The sequence below is a fragment of the Bemisia tabaci genome, chromosome 2, assembly GCF_918797505.1.
Source record: "Bemisia tabaci chromosome 2, PGI_BMITA_v3".
Lineage (NCBI taxonomy): Eukaryota > Metazoa > Arthropoda > Insecta > Hemiptera > Aleyrodidae > Bemisia > Bemisia tabaci.
Genome location: NC_092794.1, coordinates 38,176,926 through 38,196,000, shown reverse-complemented (window position 1 = coordinate 38,196,000; position 19,075 = coordinate 38,176,926). Strand labels below are relative to the sequence as shown.

Sequence of the window (19,075 nt, the reverse complement as noted above, 5' to 3'; positions counted from 1 at the left end):
TTATTTTTGACAGAGTATTTGATGGCCATTGGCGGATCTGTGATATTGACAGCTTGAAACTCGTCGTAGGTAAAACATTGCCAATAGGTAGTTGATTATAAAGTCAATAGTCTGAGTTTGTCGTTGGATTGGGCTGAATAACTATTTTGGAGGTCTATACAACAACAGTTTAACAGCTGGGGTTTGGTGAGAAAACAACGCCACCTGGTGTTTTCAACAGAGGCGTTTGTTTACCAACACACGGCAGGTGATAAACGGATCCGACATACGGAAGCAAATGTAATCAAATTCTTTGGATACATAGCGTTCCTTCAAGAATTGCAGGCCCAAGGCAATTTAAGTTTTTCAGTGCCCAAGATTCACAATAATACTCGGGTAAAGACAGAAATGTATGCTCTCACAATTGTTCCGCACACGGTCTCTAGGTTGATACGGAAACTAACATTTCACACTGTAATTCAGAAGTTTGATGGGAGGGATTAACAACATGTCTCATTGCATCTGCCGCTGTACAGGAAAAAAATTATTTTTTACATGAAAGTATACAATCTAGAGTGAAGATAAATATATAAAAAGAGAAACGCACTTCTTTATAGTTAATGTTTTAGCATCAACTCCATAAGTTAAATTGCTTAATTCCATGGCCACTCCACCAAAGTGCAAGTTTGATGATTTTCGGACAGCCTCTGCGGATATGATTTTCTCGTACTCAGCATTGTTTTCAAAACAAGCTACAGAAGAGGTCCGATGGCCACACTGACAACTGACTTTAACCTGAAACAAGAAAGTTGAAGATAACTTGGGAATATTTCCTTAGCTGAACTTTCAACTTCGGGATGAAAAAGTTTAAAGTTATAACTAAAGAGAGTAAACCTTTATTATTAAAAAATACATACATTGGTTTTTGTAAGTTTCCTTTTCTCTATTATTTTCAATATTTTAGTCAAGGAATGATGCTAGTAAGCGCTGAAATTACCTTCTCCTCGAATTTTTTGGAAATCTTCCTTTTATGACAGCAGGGGGTCTAAACTGAATGAAAATACATATTTGGTTTTGAAGAGTCATACAGGGTGTCCAATAGTCCATCCCCCCTCTCATCTTTTAAATTTTTTCCTGATTCGGGATTTTGAGCACTATTTTACCACCTTCTCGCATACAGTTCCTGACACTAAAATGACCGGAAATGATACAGCACTAAAAACACAGCCTGGGAAAAAAGGCTAAAATTTGAAGAAAAATTCGAGATGTTTCGTCAGAATTCTCGGGTTTTTTCGATAGAGAAAAGAAACGGAGGAAGACAAGGTTAAAATACAAGAGTAAAGAGGCACTGTCTGGTGATTACATTAAACAAAATAGGTAAACAGACTTTTTATCCCTGTTTCTAATGAAGTACATGATTTCCAATTTTCTGGCATAATTGTTGGGTTCACTGTCGAAAACTTTGGTGTTAGCACAACCAGTGTTATTCTTATGCTGATGAAGTGTCCTGACCTCCTATTTATCATCCTTATGGCCGCCCATTAAGTCTTTTGGACAGTTGTTGTTTCGTCCAGCCAATGTCTATAGAATCACAATTCAAGCAATCAATTTGATAAACGACACAAGAGAGACCTTCGGTTTGTCTTATAGATTTTAAGGGGGAGCGAGGAACGAAAAATCATTGTAGCTGGTGTTTACTACTGTAAAATTAAATTCCGAAAGCATAGATGAGATGTTCTCAGAGAGGAGCAGTACGTATGGTAAACTTATGACTTGATGTCTTGAAGGCTGGTTTATTGGAAGCAGTAAGGCCAGCATCAGCTAAACTTAAGGATCTAAAGAGTCTCGCCAAAAAGTGGTGTTTTTTAGCCCCTTTTTGGGACCCGAGTTGGTCAACCGGACAAGACTTAAATGAAAGCTTATGGTAATAGTCCAGTCAATCTACGATTTTACCTTGAAAATTTTGCGAAAAACTTTCTGTCATATACTGCCTATTTTTTTAGCGCTGAATCCGAATCTGAACTTTGCTACCTTCGATTTTTGCCGCTAAAGCCGCCATCTCGAAAAAACGTTGGCAAATCTCATTTTTTGTCCAAAAATCTCAATAACTCGTTCCCTGTGCGTCGGACGGCAAAATGAGTTATTAGCAAAGTGAAAGTATGTAAAATTTCGGTGAAGAAACATGTATGAAAGTTTTGCTATTATGCGCATACTATCCGCCAGAGCGTGCTGAAAATAGCGGGAAATTTGAAAAAAAATCGCAATTTTTTGCGGTTTTCTCTAATATCTTTTTTCTTAGCGGTTTTTCGGCAAGAAAGGCTACCACAGAAATTAAAGTAGACAAAAAATGCTACTAGAATCACTCTTATTTTTTGAACTAGGGATTGTTTCAACAGAAGTTAGGAGCGCTTGAAGTCGGAGACTCACACGGCCGAAATCGGCTGCAACGGTGCATCGCAGTTCTTCCTTATGAGGGCCGTTATATGGTTTCCATAACGTTTAATTTTGCTTTAAGACATTGAATCTAGTTTATAAGCAAAGAAATTACAGATTTCACCCTTTTTGACATCCCTCCCCCCAACGCCCACCCTCCCCCTTCCCCAATCAGATGTCGGCGTAACATCAAGTTCACTCCATTATTATCCAGAAAAACGCTATTTTGCAGTTTTAGTAGTCCTCATCCACGATGAAAACGGTGGCAAAGTTGGAGGTCATTTCTACTGCTGTTGACAAAATAAGTTTATCAGTGTCTTCTGTTGTCAAATCATCAATGAGCCCCACGCAAATAGCAATCATATGAGGAAGAACCCCTATTTCGAGTCGCTTTGCCATCGAAGCAGTGGCAAATATTCAACGAAATAACATACTGCTCAACGCATGCGTTTACTTTGCCAACTCTTCATCCTTCTCCTTATGTTATGTGAGGAAGAGAAGAGGTCAAAGGTGATATTCTGTTATTTTAAAACTACTAAAACTGCAAAATAGCGTTTTTCTGGATAATAATGGAGTGAACATGATGTTACGCCGATATCTGATTGGGGAGGGGGGAGGAGTGGGCGTTGGGGGGAGGGATGTCAAAAAGGGTGAAATCTGTAATTTCTTTGCTTATAAACTAGATTCAATGTCTTAAAGCAAAATTAAACGTTATGGAAACCATATAACGGCCCTCATAAGGAAGAACTGCGATGCACCGTTGCAGCCGATTTCGGCCGTGTGAGTCTCCGACTTCAAGCGCTCCTAACTTCTGTTGAAACAATCCCTAGTTCAAAAAATAAGAGTGATTCTAGTGGCATTTTTTGTCTACTTTAATTTCTGTGGTAGCCTTTCTTGCCGAAAAACCGCTAAGAAAAAAGATATTAGAGAAAACCGCAAAAAATTGCGATTTTTTTTCAAATTTCCCGCTATTTTCAGCACGCTCTGGCGGATAGTATGCGCATAATAGCAAAACTTTCATACATGTTTCTTCACCGAAATTTTACATACTTTCACTTTGCTAATAACTCATTTTGCCGTCCGACGCACAGGGAACGAGTTATTGAGATTTTTGGACAAAAAATGAGATTTGCCAACGTTTTTTCGAGATGGCGGCTTTAGCGGCAAAAATCGAAGGTAGCAAAGTTCAGATTCGGATTCAGCGCTAAAAAACACATAGGAAACAAATGACAGAAACTTTTTCGCAAAATTTGCAAGGTAGGGCCCTTTTTTGGTCTTGATTGACTGGACGATAAGGCAAACTCCACAGGCAAAGTTTCAGCTTGAAAAGAGCCCCCAATTAGGCTTTACAGCCTTGCCAATGTTTCATATTTATGTGCTAAAATGTAGGAATTCTGGACTATAAGTGCTGTGAACAGACTAGTACACCCAAGTTGGTCGATGGGAGAAGGCTCAAATGAAAGCTTATGGTAGGGCAAACTTGCAAGCAAAGTTTCAACTTGAAAAGAACCCCTTTTCGGCTGTACAGCATTGCCAATTTTTCATTTTTATTTGCTAAAATGAAGGAATTCTGGACTATTAGTCGAGTGCATTATAATCAGAGACAAGAGACCCTCCACTGTCCTCCTAGCGACAGGTGGAAGATTTTACTTTCGGGGATTCAGCAGTTCCTTATGGACAATTATTAGGGAGCATCAGTCGTCACCCTAATTTCGGGTGTTGACCTACCTACATGGTCGATGATGAGCTCCGGATGACGTCATGAGCCAAACAAGTTTCACAAACTTCGGCCATTTTCGACTTGTTTGCAAAACGAAACTGCCAACACGTTGTTAAACATCAACCATGTAGGTGAGTCAACAGTAGAATGCTGAAGTCCCAGAAGTAAAAGCTTCCACAATAGCCGAGATACGAGTGGAGGGTCTCTTGTCTCTGATTATAATTAAACAGACTTTTACATCGGTCTACAGGCTAAATACTACCCTGAAATCGCATAGGAGCGCAATTAAAGGCCATCATGAACTTTTCGAAGCAGTGTTGCCAATTTTTTTAAAATTTTGTTGAGACTTTTGACGGAAAACCTTTACCCTAATGGGCTATAACTTTGACGAGTACAGGCAAATTGAATATTTGGTATGAACGACAACTAAATGCTATGGTATGAGGCTCTCTCGCCTCCCAGAATAGTAAAAACCACTGGAACCGCTTTTTGCTTTTCAAAAATGGAGATGAAAAATATCTTCATTTTATCCTAAAAATGTCATGAAATGGTAGCATTGCCTTAAAAATTCGTCTTCTCCCTTAAAAACCAATCCTACAGAATGGTATGGTAATGATTTGCCTACACTGCATGGTAACAGCGCCTAAAAGTACAATTTTCGCGCTAAAAACTCAAAAACATCAGCGTCTTCTCGTAAAGTAAAAGTTCAAAATTTGGCAACGTTGCTCTGAAAATTCCATTTTTACCTTGAACAGTACTCATGTACTATACCATGGTGGTATTCAGCCATCAGAATGGAAGAAGTTCCTCGAAAATTACGTTTTCTGAGCATTTGCTTGAGAATTTATTTGACTTTTGTAAGAAATTGAAATAAACTTGGCAACATTGCTTTAGGAATTCGATTTTCTCCGTCCTTATAGTCCAGAATACCTTGAATATAGCACATAAATATGAGAAATTGGCAACGCTGTACAGCCTAAACGGGGGCTCACTTCAAATTGAAACTTTGCCTGGGAGTTTCCCTTACCATAAGCTTTCATTACCTTTGTCTGTCGACCAACTTGGGTGTACTATTCTGTTCACTGGACTAATAGTCCAGAATTCCTTGATTTTAGCGTATAAAAACGAAAAATTGGCAACGCTGTACAGCCTAAACGTGAAACTTTGCCTAGAAGTTTGCCTTACCATAATCTTTCATTTGAGCCTTGTCCCTTGGACCAACTCGGGTATCCAAAAAAAGGGGCTAAACTTGGCGAGGCTCTTTTCATTAATTTTCAGCCTTTTATCGCCAGGTTGAGTTTTAGGGCTATATTTGTTTGTATATAAATGTGTTCGCAGATTTTTTAGATGTAAAATATTTTTCAAATAAACGAGAAAACACACTAATTGTTTGGCTATCAGAAAGGGTACAGATACCATAATCATTTTTCATGGTTGATAAACAGATTTATGGGCGCAATTTAAGTTCAACGAAGAGACAGGTCTCCTCAATCCCAGGGTGTTTGGCATGAATTAACTAGAGTCCCTTAATACCCAGAGTAACAACATCTCGATTATCAGCTGACCTGGGCTAGCCATGGAGTCCCAAATGTGTGCACTCAAACGAACGATATTGAAGGATAAGGTGGACAAGAATCCTACCATGTCGGTCATTATCAACAACATCTACGAAACTGATCAAAACCTAACCAGAGAAATTGCAATAAAATGATTTGTGAAAAACTCCTCGGTGTTCTCATAACTACAATAACAATCTCAATTAGATCATAGGTAAATCACAATTAGATTAAGTTTCCATTATTTTTTTTCACATTCGACGCACCGCCATCTTGGTGCACTCATTTGTGGCTCCATGAACGAGAACCAATCAGAATTGGATTTTTTTTAGGCCACTTCACAGTAATGAAATGTCGTTACTCTGGGTATAAAGAAACCCTAGAATTAACCACAGTGATCTACGCTACATACATGACCTGACGAAATTCTCTCTAATCCAAGATAGGATTACCGTCCATTAAACAACATGGGGTATTAGGGTGCGGCTTAAACGACTGAAAAAAAAGAAAAGATGAAATCGAAGAAGGTCCAGGTGTCAATCGGTGATCGCATGGAAAAAAATGAGTTTAAAAAAAATTTGGGCGATATTGGATAATGTAAACTCGGTGCTCAAGTGGATTCAAATTTTGAATTTCAGGGATTTTTTCCCAAAATTCCACCATTTCGTGATGCACATAAAAATTCGAAATGTAAAGAGGTCCGGTTTTGAACCATTCAATACATTTAAAAAAATAGATTTCTCAAAATTTAGTCAAATTTCGACAACTTTAGCCCGATGCTCAAGTGGGTCCAACTGTTGGATAATACCGATTTTTTACTAGTTTTCGGTGAATTTGCAATCCTGCAAAAATACCATGGCCAATGTAATTTCCCAATGACCTGAATGATGTTGAGGCTTCCGTAGAGTGAAATAAGAATGAGAGAAACATTCGAGTGAATAGGAAGAAAGAAATAAAGCAGACGATTACAGACAGAGGCTATTTAAGCCCCCTACACACACCCCTAAAAAGGCTAAAAGCCCGGTTGTGGTCAACTGCGACTGGTGTATTGAAAGATTTAGTCAACACCCATGAAATCAATTACTGGATTTTAGGGACAATTTTTATAATCGATTGATAGAATACTAGTTTTAGTGTATTTTCCGAAGGAAAGATACACTATTGCGTTCTCCCTCATGGTGGGACCTAGACCTGGGACCATGTAAAGAGCACCGATCTCGAGTCGTAGATCACGAATATATACGTCATTCATTTTCTGTCATATATATATGTATGTATGTATGTATGTGTGTATGTATGTATGTATGGTTGGTTGGTAAATACATTTATTTGGTGCTTTAACATTGAAGCCATTAACACCGTAGATGAGGAGAGATCGTCAAAAAAACATAATTTATGTATGTATGTATGTATGTATGTATGGTTGGTTGGTTGGTAAATACATTTATTTGGTGCTTTAACATTGAAGCCATTAACACCGTAAATGAGGAGAGATCGTCAAAAAAACATAATGTAAATATTTAAGAAGTAGGAGTCACAAAAAGGGTAGTAGAAAATTAAAATTTAGGACAAGGAAAGAATGCATTAAATTTGGAGATGGACAAGGAAAGAATACATTAAATTTGGAGATTAATTCGTTTAAAAAAGGGAGGGATTTCATGAAAATACTTTGAAAGGATGGTATGGAGGTCAGAAAGTGGAGGGAAAATTTTGGATCTTATGTATGTATGTATGTATGTATGTATGTATGTATGTATGTATGCATGTATGTATGGTTGGTTGGTAAATACATTTATTTGGTGCTTTAACATTGAAGCCATTAACACCGTAGATGAGGAGAGATCGTCTATGTATGTATGTATGTATGTATGTATGTATGTATTTCAGCCAGCGTGAGGATTTTTCAGTTTTCAGAGCGTTGAGCGGCAGTTAATTTTTAAGTTTCTTGAAACGAAACTTCTGGGGTTTATAGTCCCCTAAGAGTATTTTTAAACTGTGAAGAAAAAATCGGAATACGTTAATTACTTTTCGCACAGCGAGGGGTTAAAGTGGGGGGAGGTTTAATTTTGTCCACGCGATAACTCGAGTAAAAATGAATATTTTGAGCTGAAATTTTGATGGTAGTTAGATATCTACTATGACTGGTTTCCTATTGAATTTCAGCGAAATCGGCCAACGCGTTCCATAATAGTTGCAATTTACCGTTTTTACGGGTGAGGGGGGGGTAGGAATTGCGCAGCCAAGGGGAACTGTTTCTTGAAACATATCTGTGGCAAGAGGGGTAGGGTAAATGATTTCATTCCCCAATGTGACACTGCCCTTCGGAAAATACACTCATGCCGCGGTAAATGCACGGACTACAAAAAGAACCGTCTCCTACTTGCCGGCAACCCCACGGAAAAACCCTACCGCTTGTGGCAGGGTTTTCAGAATATTAAGGGATTTTTCTCCATTGTAGAATCATGTATAGGCCGAGTCGCTCGATAAGGTGGAAATCTTTCAGATTTTTGCTATTTTTTCGAAAGACAGGGCAAGTTTTAAATAAAATTGGACCTTCATTTTCGAATATTCATTATATAGTACAGATAAAGAGAGTATGAAAATTATTTTGCCGAAGGTTGTTTTTGTGCCTGAGAGGGAGCCTGTGCCCAAGTAGGAAAACATGTTTTTGACAAATTTAACTTAACACTCTAGATTTTCAACTTAATTTTTAACCTAGAACTCTTAGACATCTGTCATGAAAAAGATTCTTTGAAAATTGAAGGCTCTATTTTTGCGTGCTTGCTGAGTCACTTAAAAAATTGGCGAGAATCGCTTAGATGTCTATGAGAATCATGATCTTTGACCCTACTAGGACTTCCTTTGAAGCACAAATACATCTCTCGGCGGAATGATTTTCATACGCCCTCTTAACCTTTTAAAAGAAGAGTCTCTGAAAGACAAAGGTCAAATTTTTGCTGCTCTGCAAGATCACTCAAAACAAGTGATGAAAAACAGGGACTTCTCTTATGGAAGATAAAGAGAGTTAGAATTACTTTGTCAAAGGAAGTATTTGTGACTCTCACTGTGTGTGCCCATACTAAGGTATACGACACGACTTTAACGACTTTTCAGCGATTTTCATCAATTATTTTGAGTGACTTGGCAAGGCAACAAAAAGTTGACCCTAAAAGTAGTACTGAACGTGAGATAAGCATCTAAAAATGACGGATATTATTAACCATGTTTAAAAAGTTCAGTGAAATATGCAAAAACAGCTTGAATTATGTGATGTTTTATTATTGACTCAAACTGTAAACACAGCACCCGATAATTTTCTTTTCTTTCCCCGAGGAGTGCTACAGCTCACATCAGTTTGGTATCAAGACTGAACTTTTCCCCCTCTAAATAATTTTGAAATTCGGAAGTTGATGTTCTTTGACTCACCCTCCGAGTAAGGAGGATTTGTGATATGTAATGATCAGTAGGCCCTTGGACGCTGTCGATGATCGCTTAATCTTTTTATATGATGAGACTTCAAAAACTCTTCAATGATGTTCAACCTCTGACAATAATTTTACTGCTCCATAAGTTCAAAAATGAACTCTTTTTCCGTAATGCTGCTCTGACAAAAGTTATTCACGGAAAAAGCGCAAGGAGCCCAAAATTTGAACTTCAATGGTCTTTTCAATGCGCTTTAGCGGATTTAATTTCAGTCATATAAAAAATTTACATACCAAACATTTTCATTATGAAATTTTTTCCTCTAAATTTAATTTACTTAAATTCTCCAATAACTTTTTTGGTCGAAAAATAAAAAATTAGCAAGATATTGGAAAAAAAAGGAATTTTAGGCCATTTTTAGGCTATTTTTTTCACAATGACGGTTTGAGTGGTGGAAATATCTTCACAAAAATGTGAAATTCCGATTCAGTGCCCAAAAATACCTAATGAGCACTCAACAAAAAGTTTTCCCCAAGAGCCCCTATCTTACTCCCGATTGTCTGGACTAAAACCCGAAAATGACGCTCATGCGCTAACTTTAATAAATTGAGCATTGGGTTAAAATCGTCACACAATCTTCGGAACAAGTTTAAAGTTGTTTCTTAGGAAGAGGTCATCGATTGACGGGCAGACCTAATCAAATTACGGACTTTCAAAAATAAACCACTCCCTAATACAGTATTCTACCTTTACTAAAACATACATTTTTAGATTCAGAGTTAACTTCAATTTCAGGCTTTCCAGTTTAAATGGTAGTTGCATGAGAAATCAAGGGGAAAAATTATAAAGAAGTACTTCAGATGAAAACAACTTTTACCAGTTCTTTGCACGGCCTAACAGGGCAAGGGCCAGAATGACAAGCCTTCCCGCAAAGATGTCTGCACAAAGCCCTAGGTTTCGGGCATGGCTGGCTGCAGGATTTTCCTTTCTTGGAGCAGGGGTCTTTATGGCATGGTTGGATGCATTTGTGCGTTTTACATGGCAATGGCTTGTTGCATGGCAAACCACATGAAAACTCCTTAATGTGGCATGGAATAGTGTTCCGAGTCTGCAATAGAATAAAGTGGATGGCAATTTGCAAACCAGTTCCTTATTGGCATTTTGTTAAAAAATCAGAAATTAACCCGAAATCGACAACTTTGGCCGTTTTGAGACCAGTATGCAGATTAAGCAATCGTGCTGACACCAAAATTAATATTTGATTTGAATTCTGAGCAAAAAACTGATTTAGAAGATTTATTTTACTTCAGTCTGATTTCATTGCCCGTAAAGACTTGAAAAAAGCCATAGGGCCAGGACTGTAGAAACTAGTTTTTTGCTCTCCAACATCTTAGGATATCAACTGATTTCAATTTTTCAAAACTTTTTGAAATAAAAAATTCTTTAGCACTGATAATTCACTTGCAATCATAAAATTCCGAAAAAGGTGTGGCAAATGATACCCCTTGACCTTGAAGGGACTACCCAGAGCTCTAATAAACTTCATAGCCGCATAGGTTTTTTTTTTCATTCAGATACGACTAGAAGTCATATCTTCAGGGGAAGTAGCATTTCTGCTTTAACAAATAGCAACATAGTAACAAAAACAACAATGTATGGGAAAACATTCCATCTCCTCACAGGCACCCAAAAGGTTATTTCAATTTTAATTTTCCATCAAACAGGGCTTCTTGTATGAAATTGCCCCGAATCCAGCCTCCATTACCTGAATTCTTCTGCTGAACAAAAAGATTCTTGTTAAATAGCCTCAATGTAGATATGATGGATTTGTGTAACATTATCCGAGTCTCCCTTCAAATTTAAGGTTTTGGGGAAAAAAGGGAGTCCTCGCAGGAATTTCCTCCAGAACAACTTTTTAGGGAAATACCTTATTCTAAATCGACCATTTTCAATCTCGACCTGATCTTCGAAATGTTTCTAGGTCGATAGAGGGATCACTTCCTTAGTCCAAAACATTGGCAATTTTTGAAATCGGACAGGAGTGGGAGGGGGTCAAACTCAAAACTTTAAGCTGGCATATCTCCTGAGCAGGTTGTCGTAGAGAGATTATTAAGATCTCAAAATTTAGCATGAGATGATGACAAAGTTGCCCCATTGTATCAGGATTTTCCGTAAAATCGATTTTCTCGTAGAAACAGGGGTTTCCAGGGAAAATTCAATTTTTAGGAAATTAACGATCGACTTGTAATAGATGTTTTTGATGTGTTTTTACGTTCTTTCCGAAATTGTACACGGTTTCTAGATGAAATTAAGTTTCACACACGTAAACTTGAAAAAACCCCTAAAAATTGGTGAAAATTGGCAACAATGGACCGTTAGGCCTTTTAAAATTCACAGGAAGCCATTTTTATGGCCAGATATGAAAAGTACGTAGAAAAATACATATAGTTCACACCCATAGAGGGTGACTAAGGTCGAAAAACATTCAAAAGAGCTACCTTCAAGTATAAAAAGGCCGCTAAAATCGACATCTCGGTCAATTTTCACATCGTGGGAATCCAGGTACAACTATGATATTTTAATATGTAGTATGGATGGATAAGAGCTGTTACCTGGTACAATATGAAAGTTGTACTCCCCTTTCTTGAACCTTAGGCGCGGCGATTTATCGATTTTTTGCCCTTTTTGACACTTTGGGACCAATTTTCTCGGAAATTTGGCAACGTAAGAAAAAAATTTACTGAACATTTTTTATTCATTTTTTTACGTTCTTTTCAAAAGTGTACACAGTTTTTGGATTAAATTAAGTTTTGAATGTGTTAAATGGAAAAAACCCTAAAAATCGGCCAAAAATGGCAGCAATGGGCCATAAGGTCCCTTAAAATTTATCAAAGGCCTTTAAAAAGGCTAGAAACGGAAAGTACGCAAAAAAATACATAGGAATCATCTGCTGGAAGAGTGATAACAGTCAAAGGTCGACGAAAATAATTATTTTTCGATTCCTGGGTTGATGGGTTTGAGGCGCTGCTGCGCCCTTGCATGGGCTCCGTTCGGTCTAATATTTGGCACAGAGTCTACCTAAGACTAGAACTTTGAAAATATGAAACATTTAGCAAAATCCAGGTGGGGCCGGAAAAGGCCCAAAACGATACTCCTCCTTTGGGCCACCCTAGCACCGCGTCTACTTTAAAAGATCATAACTTCCTTCCCAATTGTTTCCCCAGGATGAACTTGTGCTTGTTTTGAAGCCTAAATAGTCTATTTTCTTAAAAAATTAGTTTGGTTTTTTTTTATGCTATCCCCTCAATGCCACGGCTGAAAATGTGAAAAATTGAAAATTTGAACTACCACAACATGGCAACAATGAATGAAATGTTCAGAATGGACAGACTTCGTAATTATCACCTTAAAGCTGGTTATTTACTCTCAGATTGAGATCAAGATCATCTCTCTACAACAAACCGTTCACGAGGTATGGCAGTTTAAAGTTTTAAATTTGACCCTCTTCCCCTCCCCCCCTAATGACCCCATTTTAAAATTGTCAGTGTTTTGGACTGGGATCCTCTATCAACCCTGAAAATATTTAGAAAATCAAGCCTAGGTTAAAAATGGTCGAGTTTGAATAAGGTCCTTTCAATGAAATCAGCCTGTACTTCCTGATGATTCCTGATCAGCAGTCTTAAAATCCTTGACAAAAGTCCTACTTAACAACCTGAGATCACATATGCTGCTACAGAGATATTCACACCTGAATAATAACAGATCAGGTTATGCAAATCGCACACAGAATGCACGAGCACCCATCAGAATATATGAGCAGCATAATTAAGAGATTTTTAAACATATTGATAATAGAGGTATCTAAGTATAATATATTAAATCAGAAAATACCCAAAATACCTGGGAATGTGGCCATGATACCTTTTTGTATTGCTTTATTACTTCAAAGATAGCAAAGCACTTTTTGGTTTACAAAAACATCTTCAGGCACTACCAGAGAAACTACAAAAAACAACAACAACAATAACAACAAAAGAAGAAAAGCAAATATACTTTAATAAACACAGCATAATGAAGAAGTTAATTACACAAAAATTTCAACATTGATTCTACAAGAAAATGAAATTACAAGCAAAGCAGGCAATGAGTTAGGGTCTAGAGGTATGATAACAATTATGATAACAAGAATCTATAAGTATCATTACAAGTAGCCCTATTTATGGAAGAAAACACTCATTACATATGCTTCTATGAATAGCCTATTAATTTGAACATTCCCCGCCTTTAAATCAAGTTGTATATTCAGTAGGGTTTGATTATCGAGCATTGCTTTTCGAATTTCAAACTTTTCTAGAGTTTTTAAAAAGTTTCGGTCTGTGGTGGTATGACGCACAGGTGGTTTTTATCCATAATGTGCTTCTATACGTTTGAAGTATCTTTGGATAAATGTCCGTTAAACGTTGCTCGTATTGAGCGTTCCGTCTTTCCTATGTAAAAAGGCAGGCATGAACTACATTTAATCTTGTACACCCCGGTCTAATCAATTCTATCCGGACGAAGTCTCCTATTATTTTCTTCTATTGCATGTTTACAAGTGCTTTGTGTTCTGAGTCCTGGGGTATAACCAAATCTTTTGAAAATATTCCCTATCTCATTACGTACTTGCTCTATTGAAATAGGTGATAGGAAGGAATCTCCCTCTTTCTTGAATGGATTTCCTAGGTTGATTTTTGCTGTCATCATTATTTAATACAGCATTTTTTTGTTCAGCAATAAGTTTATTAATGATGTATGCTGGGAAACCATTACTTGCACCTAATTGAAGTATGATATTAATTTCCTGTTGTAGATCATTTTCACACATAGGTGTGTTGAATGCTCTGTGCGCTAAACTACAAATTGCTGCATACTTACATTGTTTGGGATGATTAGAGTCAAATGGAATTAAAAGATCAGTAGTTGTTGGTTTCCTGTAAATATTGATAGACATTTTGTTATTGTTACTTACATAAACCGTAAGATCCAAGAAATTTATAGACTTGATACTAATCATATGCTCTACGGTAAATTGCATACATGGGTGGATGGAATTAACACATTCGAAGAAACTGTTGACAATTGTATTCGTTCCTTGGAAAATATAAAATGTATCATCTATGAGGCGAGAGTATTTCTGGATATTTTTGTAAAAAGGATTTTCTACCCCCATTATATGCTGCTCTTCTAGATGCATTAGGAAAATTTGAGCCGAAGTCCCTAATAGGGGTCCGCCCATTGCTACTATTTCATTACAGGTGTAAAATTCATCTTTATAACAGAAATAATTTTGTTTCATTACTGTAGTGACCAGTAAAATTAATTCTATAATTTCGCTATCAGAGACCTTTTTACTATCTCTTAGTTTTTCTTCAAGGATGAGTTCTGACTCATCTATTGGGATATTTGTATACAGGTTTTCAATATCAAAAGGAAACATTCTTTGCCCACTACCCCGTTTTCTTTTATTTATTGTTCTAGCGAATTGTGTGCTAATGATACTACATTTGTTGGTAACAGGTATTAAAAATTTTAAACATCTGTCCGGTTTAGTCAGTTTGTATGTTGGTGAATAGATAGCATTTACAAGAGGCCTGATGGGCCTAATGGCCTTATGTTTGTTATCATACCTCTAGTAGTGGGGCTGATAAGTGAAACATATCATAAGAATCGTGCACTTCTGGAAGAAAGCATGAAAATTTCAGGGATTCATCTCTACCCTATAGACATTCGATTTAGACGTAGACCCCAAAAATCTGAGTCCCCTAGGGGGGGGGGGGCAGGGGGCCCCCCAAATTTTGAATAACTACTGAACGGCTAATGATAGTGTAATTTTTTTACAGCAGGACAATGAGTAATTTTATTAAGAACAAAAATGGTTCTTAGGAATTTTTCAGTGGGATCAATATTTAAGGTGTGACACGGGAAAAACCATCGGAGGACGGGGAGCCGGCCATTTTGAGGCAGATCCGCGGGCTGCACTGCCTGCCCGGGACGCGCACGGCGGCGCAGTACGGTGTTACCGACGAAACAATCGCGTGTCTTTGTTTAATCTCAACGATGCGCACTTTTAGAAATAATTATGAATTTACCGTACTGCCTAAATACTTTTTCTCAGGAATATAAGCCCTACTTTTTATTAGTAATACATAAAAACAAACAAAAGGTGAAATACTCGACCGATATGAGAGTGCCGAGTCAATAAGAGGGGTAGGTCATTGCGCATCACGCATCTTGTTTTCTCTGAATACAGAGCTTTCCCGACCTAAGTACAGAGTAAATTACCCTTTCCTCACTTAATTTTTGTAAAGGATTACATTTTTTAAGATATTAGAGAGAAATAACAAGTTTTAATAAGATTTTGACCCACTTTTTCATGACTATTGGAAATGGGATCCTTGATAACTTTAGCGTAGAGTATAACACTGATCAAATTAGCTTCAGAGATTAGCAGAAGGTTAATTTCTCGTCAAAATATCAACGAATCAATCAAAATTAGTGATCAGTTGCAAAATTACCAAGATTGAGGGATATCGTGTGATGCGCTATTTTCTTGATGACTTGAGGGCAGGATAGGTTCCCAGTAGGCGCGACTTCCTCTTACTCAAATGACCATTTCGCAGATTAGCGGATATTGGCAGCTAATTATTACTTGATAATATTCCGTATACTGTACAAGAAGCAGTCTAAAAAAGGTTTTTTGGGGGTCTTTTATCCCTAAGAAGCTTTCTCAAGATTCTTTTGGCGTTTTTTTGGAGCAAGTTTTGAAGGTGGTTTTGGTCCTCTTAAAAGAATGCCTATAAGTAGCAATGATATACCAAAATGCTCTTTCAAGAGAGGAGTATAGGCATGTTTCTATGTATACTAGTTTTTTTTACAAAATTAGGTTCCCTGTCTTAAAAGTCTGGCTAGAAGCCGTCTTTCGAGAACTTCAGGGTATGTAAGCATATTTAGATACCTACCATCCTGGTGACGCAGCACCGAGAAAAAGCGAAAAAAAAAAACTTTAAAATCATTTTTCAGGTCATTGTGGTATACAAATAAGATTTGTGACTTTCAGATAGTACGATATATTCATAATTATTTTTAAAAGTGCGCATCGTTGAGATTAAACAAAGACAAGCGGTTGTTTCGTCGGTAATACCGTACTGCCGCCCCGCGCGCGTTCCGGGCAAGCAGCGCAGCCGGCGGATCTGCCTCAAAACGGCTGGCTTCCCGTCCCCCAATGGTTTTTCCCGTTTCACGCCTTAAATATCGATCCCACAGAAAACTTCATAAGGACTGTTTTTGTTCCTAATAAAATTACCCATCGTCCTGCTGTAAAAAAATTACGCTATCATTAGCCGTTCAGTAGTTAATCAAAATTCAAAATTTAGGGGGCCCCCCTGCCCCCCCAGGGGACTCAGATTTTTGGGGTCTACGTCTAAATCGAATGTCTATAGGGTAAAGATGAATCCCTGAAATTTTCATGCTTTCTTCCAGGAGTGCACAATTGTTACGCTTATCGGCCCCACTATAGGCACTTATTTTCATTGCTTGCTTTGCATGTAATTTCACTTACTTGTAGAATCAATGTTGATATTTTTATGTAATTAACTCCTTCATTACACTGTATGTATTAGTGTATACTTGCCTCTTTTTTTTTTTTTTTTTTTGGAGGTTTTTTTGGTAGTGCCAGAAAATGGTATTGTAAGCTAAAATGCGCTTTCCTATAAATGAAGTAATAAAACAACACAAAAAGGTAACGTGGCTACATTCCCGTCAGGAATTTTCCGATTTAATATATTATAATCAAGAGATTGACAAATTTAAAGTTCAGCAAATTTTACCAATAAATGGTCTCCATGAGAGGACTGCACCTTCCTTCACAGTTCCGCAGAATATTTTCCAGGTTAAAAAACAAGGTGAGAGGATGAAATTCTGAATTATCTCTATCTACAACATCGTTCCTTTGTCATTGGGCGTTTTAACTATTGTCAAAATGATCATCATAAAACAAAGATTTCAAATGTATTAGTGAGAGAGGCTGATGTAAGGTAGTGAGGACGCAACGATAGATAAGTAAGTAATAACACTCAGGGAGCCACCTTGTGCACCAACAGAATAAAAGATGCAGGACAAAAGGTCAATTCAGACGAATCATGACTAAAAAATCTCAAGGCTTTCGAACTTGAGATCATTATGGCTATCACTTGGAGATGTTACCATAAAGTGAGGATGGAAAAAGTGATTCTGCTGGTGCAATGACTTGATTACCTCATGACCACCAAAACATTTGCGAGTTGTTAGAGCCGGACACGGAGGACAGGTTGTTCCTGAGTGGCAGTTGTGAGTCTGTTCATGTTTGCATTCATGTTCCCTCAGGCAGGGACCATTACACTTCGGAGGACGTGCTCCGCAAGGAATGGGAGGAAGTGACACAGTTTGGCCACAGTGGCAGGAGAGTTCCTCAAAACCTAAAAGGACAGAGAACACAGTGCTAATCCACAGAGTTCCTATACATTAAGATTCAATCTGTCAAGTTTTAAGCTTATTTTTCGATGTCAATTGAATTCTTTTACAGCAGGCTGCCTAATTGGGAGCGGCCTGTACGATGCACCTGCAGGATCAAGTCATTTGTATGCTCTTTTGGCACTCCTTCTGTTGGGTGGCAATGTAGAGCGAATTATTTCCCCTCAATAAAAAAGAAATTGCATTCCTGTGTCTTGAGGGTTTCCTTAAGCAGGCAGATTGTGTGCAAGAAAAGAAAATACAAATAAATGATTTACTAAATGATCTTGTAACGATCAATCAAATGTTGAACATATTGAAAATTATTGTATACAGCTTGTGCGATCAGTTGGCAATCTTCTGTACTTCGCTAGAGCAAAATATAATTCTTTGAAGTTTGATAGGCGGAACCATTCTTGCAAGGGCCATCCAAAACGTGAGTTTACACAGCTCATATTGTAGTGGTACGGCTATAACTATGGATTTTACCATTCTGCTACGAAGGAACGAGCTATGTTGTAGGAATCCGTGAGTTATCACTAGTTTTTGCAAGCAAGGTGGTTCAAATGTACCAAGACAGCTTGGATTTTTCGGGAGTCAATTTAGGTGACATATGGAAGTTCTAGTAGAAATGACCGCCAAATGTTGGAATGATTAAAAGTTGCACACTGTATTGGAAAGCTAGAGCTTTCTAATGGTGCATAAAGAGGCATGTATACTTTTCCGCAAGGTCAGTCTTGGACATTCGTTTCATTCGGACTCTGTTAGCCCCTATAGCCATTATGCATTCCTGCACTTCAGGCTATACAGAGAAAAGCAGCATTCCTGCGCATTATCTGGTTGATAGAGTTCATTACGGATTTTGCTGTTTGTTGATTTAGTTTTCCTTTTAGATAAACTGTTCCCACGGAGAGGCATTTTTTAAAGCCCGCCTCATCTCTCATTGATCCCTTTCAATGCAATGTCTCAGGAAAAAAAAAGGATAATCATACTTGTAAGAAAGGCCTGCTTTCTGATGTCCTGATTGCTCCACAGAACTCAAGTTTTTCAAAGGTTCAACGCTGGTGCACAAAGTACTCATACTCCATTCTATCCATTTTCTCTGTAAAGGGCATGTTTTGTGGCAGCGCCGCATTTGCATACATCATCTCAATGATGCGCGTGGCATGCCGACGCGCCCGCTTGAAGCAGTACCAACTTCGGCCGCTAGTTACAGTATGATCGCTTGATTTCCTATCGCAAAGTTGCGCAAACGAGCCTGGTGGGGAGTCGTCGATCGACTATAAATAGTGGCCGGGGCATAGGCCGGACACACAGTGTTGATCAGAATTTAAAAGAGACAGCTCGTCCAGATCTCGGCATAGACCCGTTCCTTCCACGGCATCCGTATTCCTCCACGGCAAGAGACCCGTATTATCCACCGCCCGGACCCGTACTA

At 38.0% G+C, this 19,075-nt stretch overlaps 1 protein-coding gene across 1 annotated transcript in view; it reads right to left on the bottom strand.

The window, feature by feature from the left end:
• stc (nuclear transcription factor, X-box binding stc) overlaps positions 1-19,075 on the bottom strand; it is a 134,201-nt gene that overhangs the window by 33,458 nt on the left and 81,668 nt on the right. The window contains exons 8-10 of the mRNA XM_072297281.1: positions 17,404-17,603; positions 9,989-10,219; positions 587-774 (exon numbers count right to left, since the gene is read on the bottom strand). Of these exons, the coding sequence (XP_072153382.1) occupies positions 587-774; positions 9,989-10,219; positions 17,404-17,603 (619 nt within the window). The remainder of the gene's footprint in view (positions 1-586; positions 775-9,988; positions 10,220-17,403; positions 17,604-19,075) is intronic.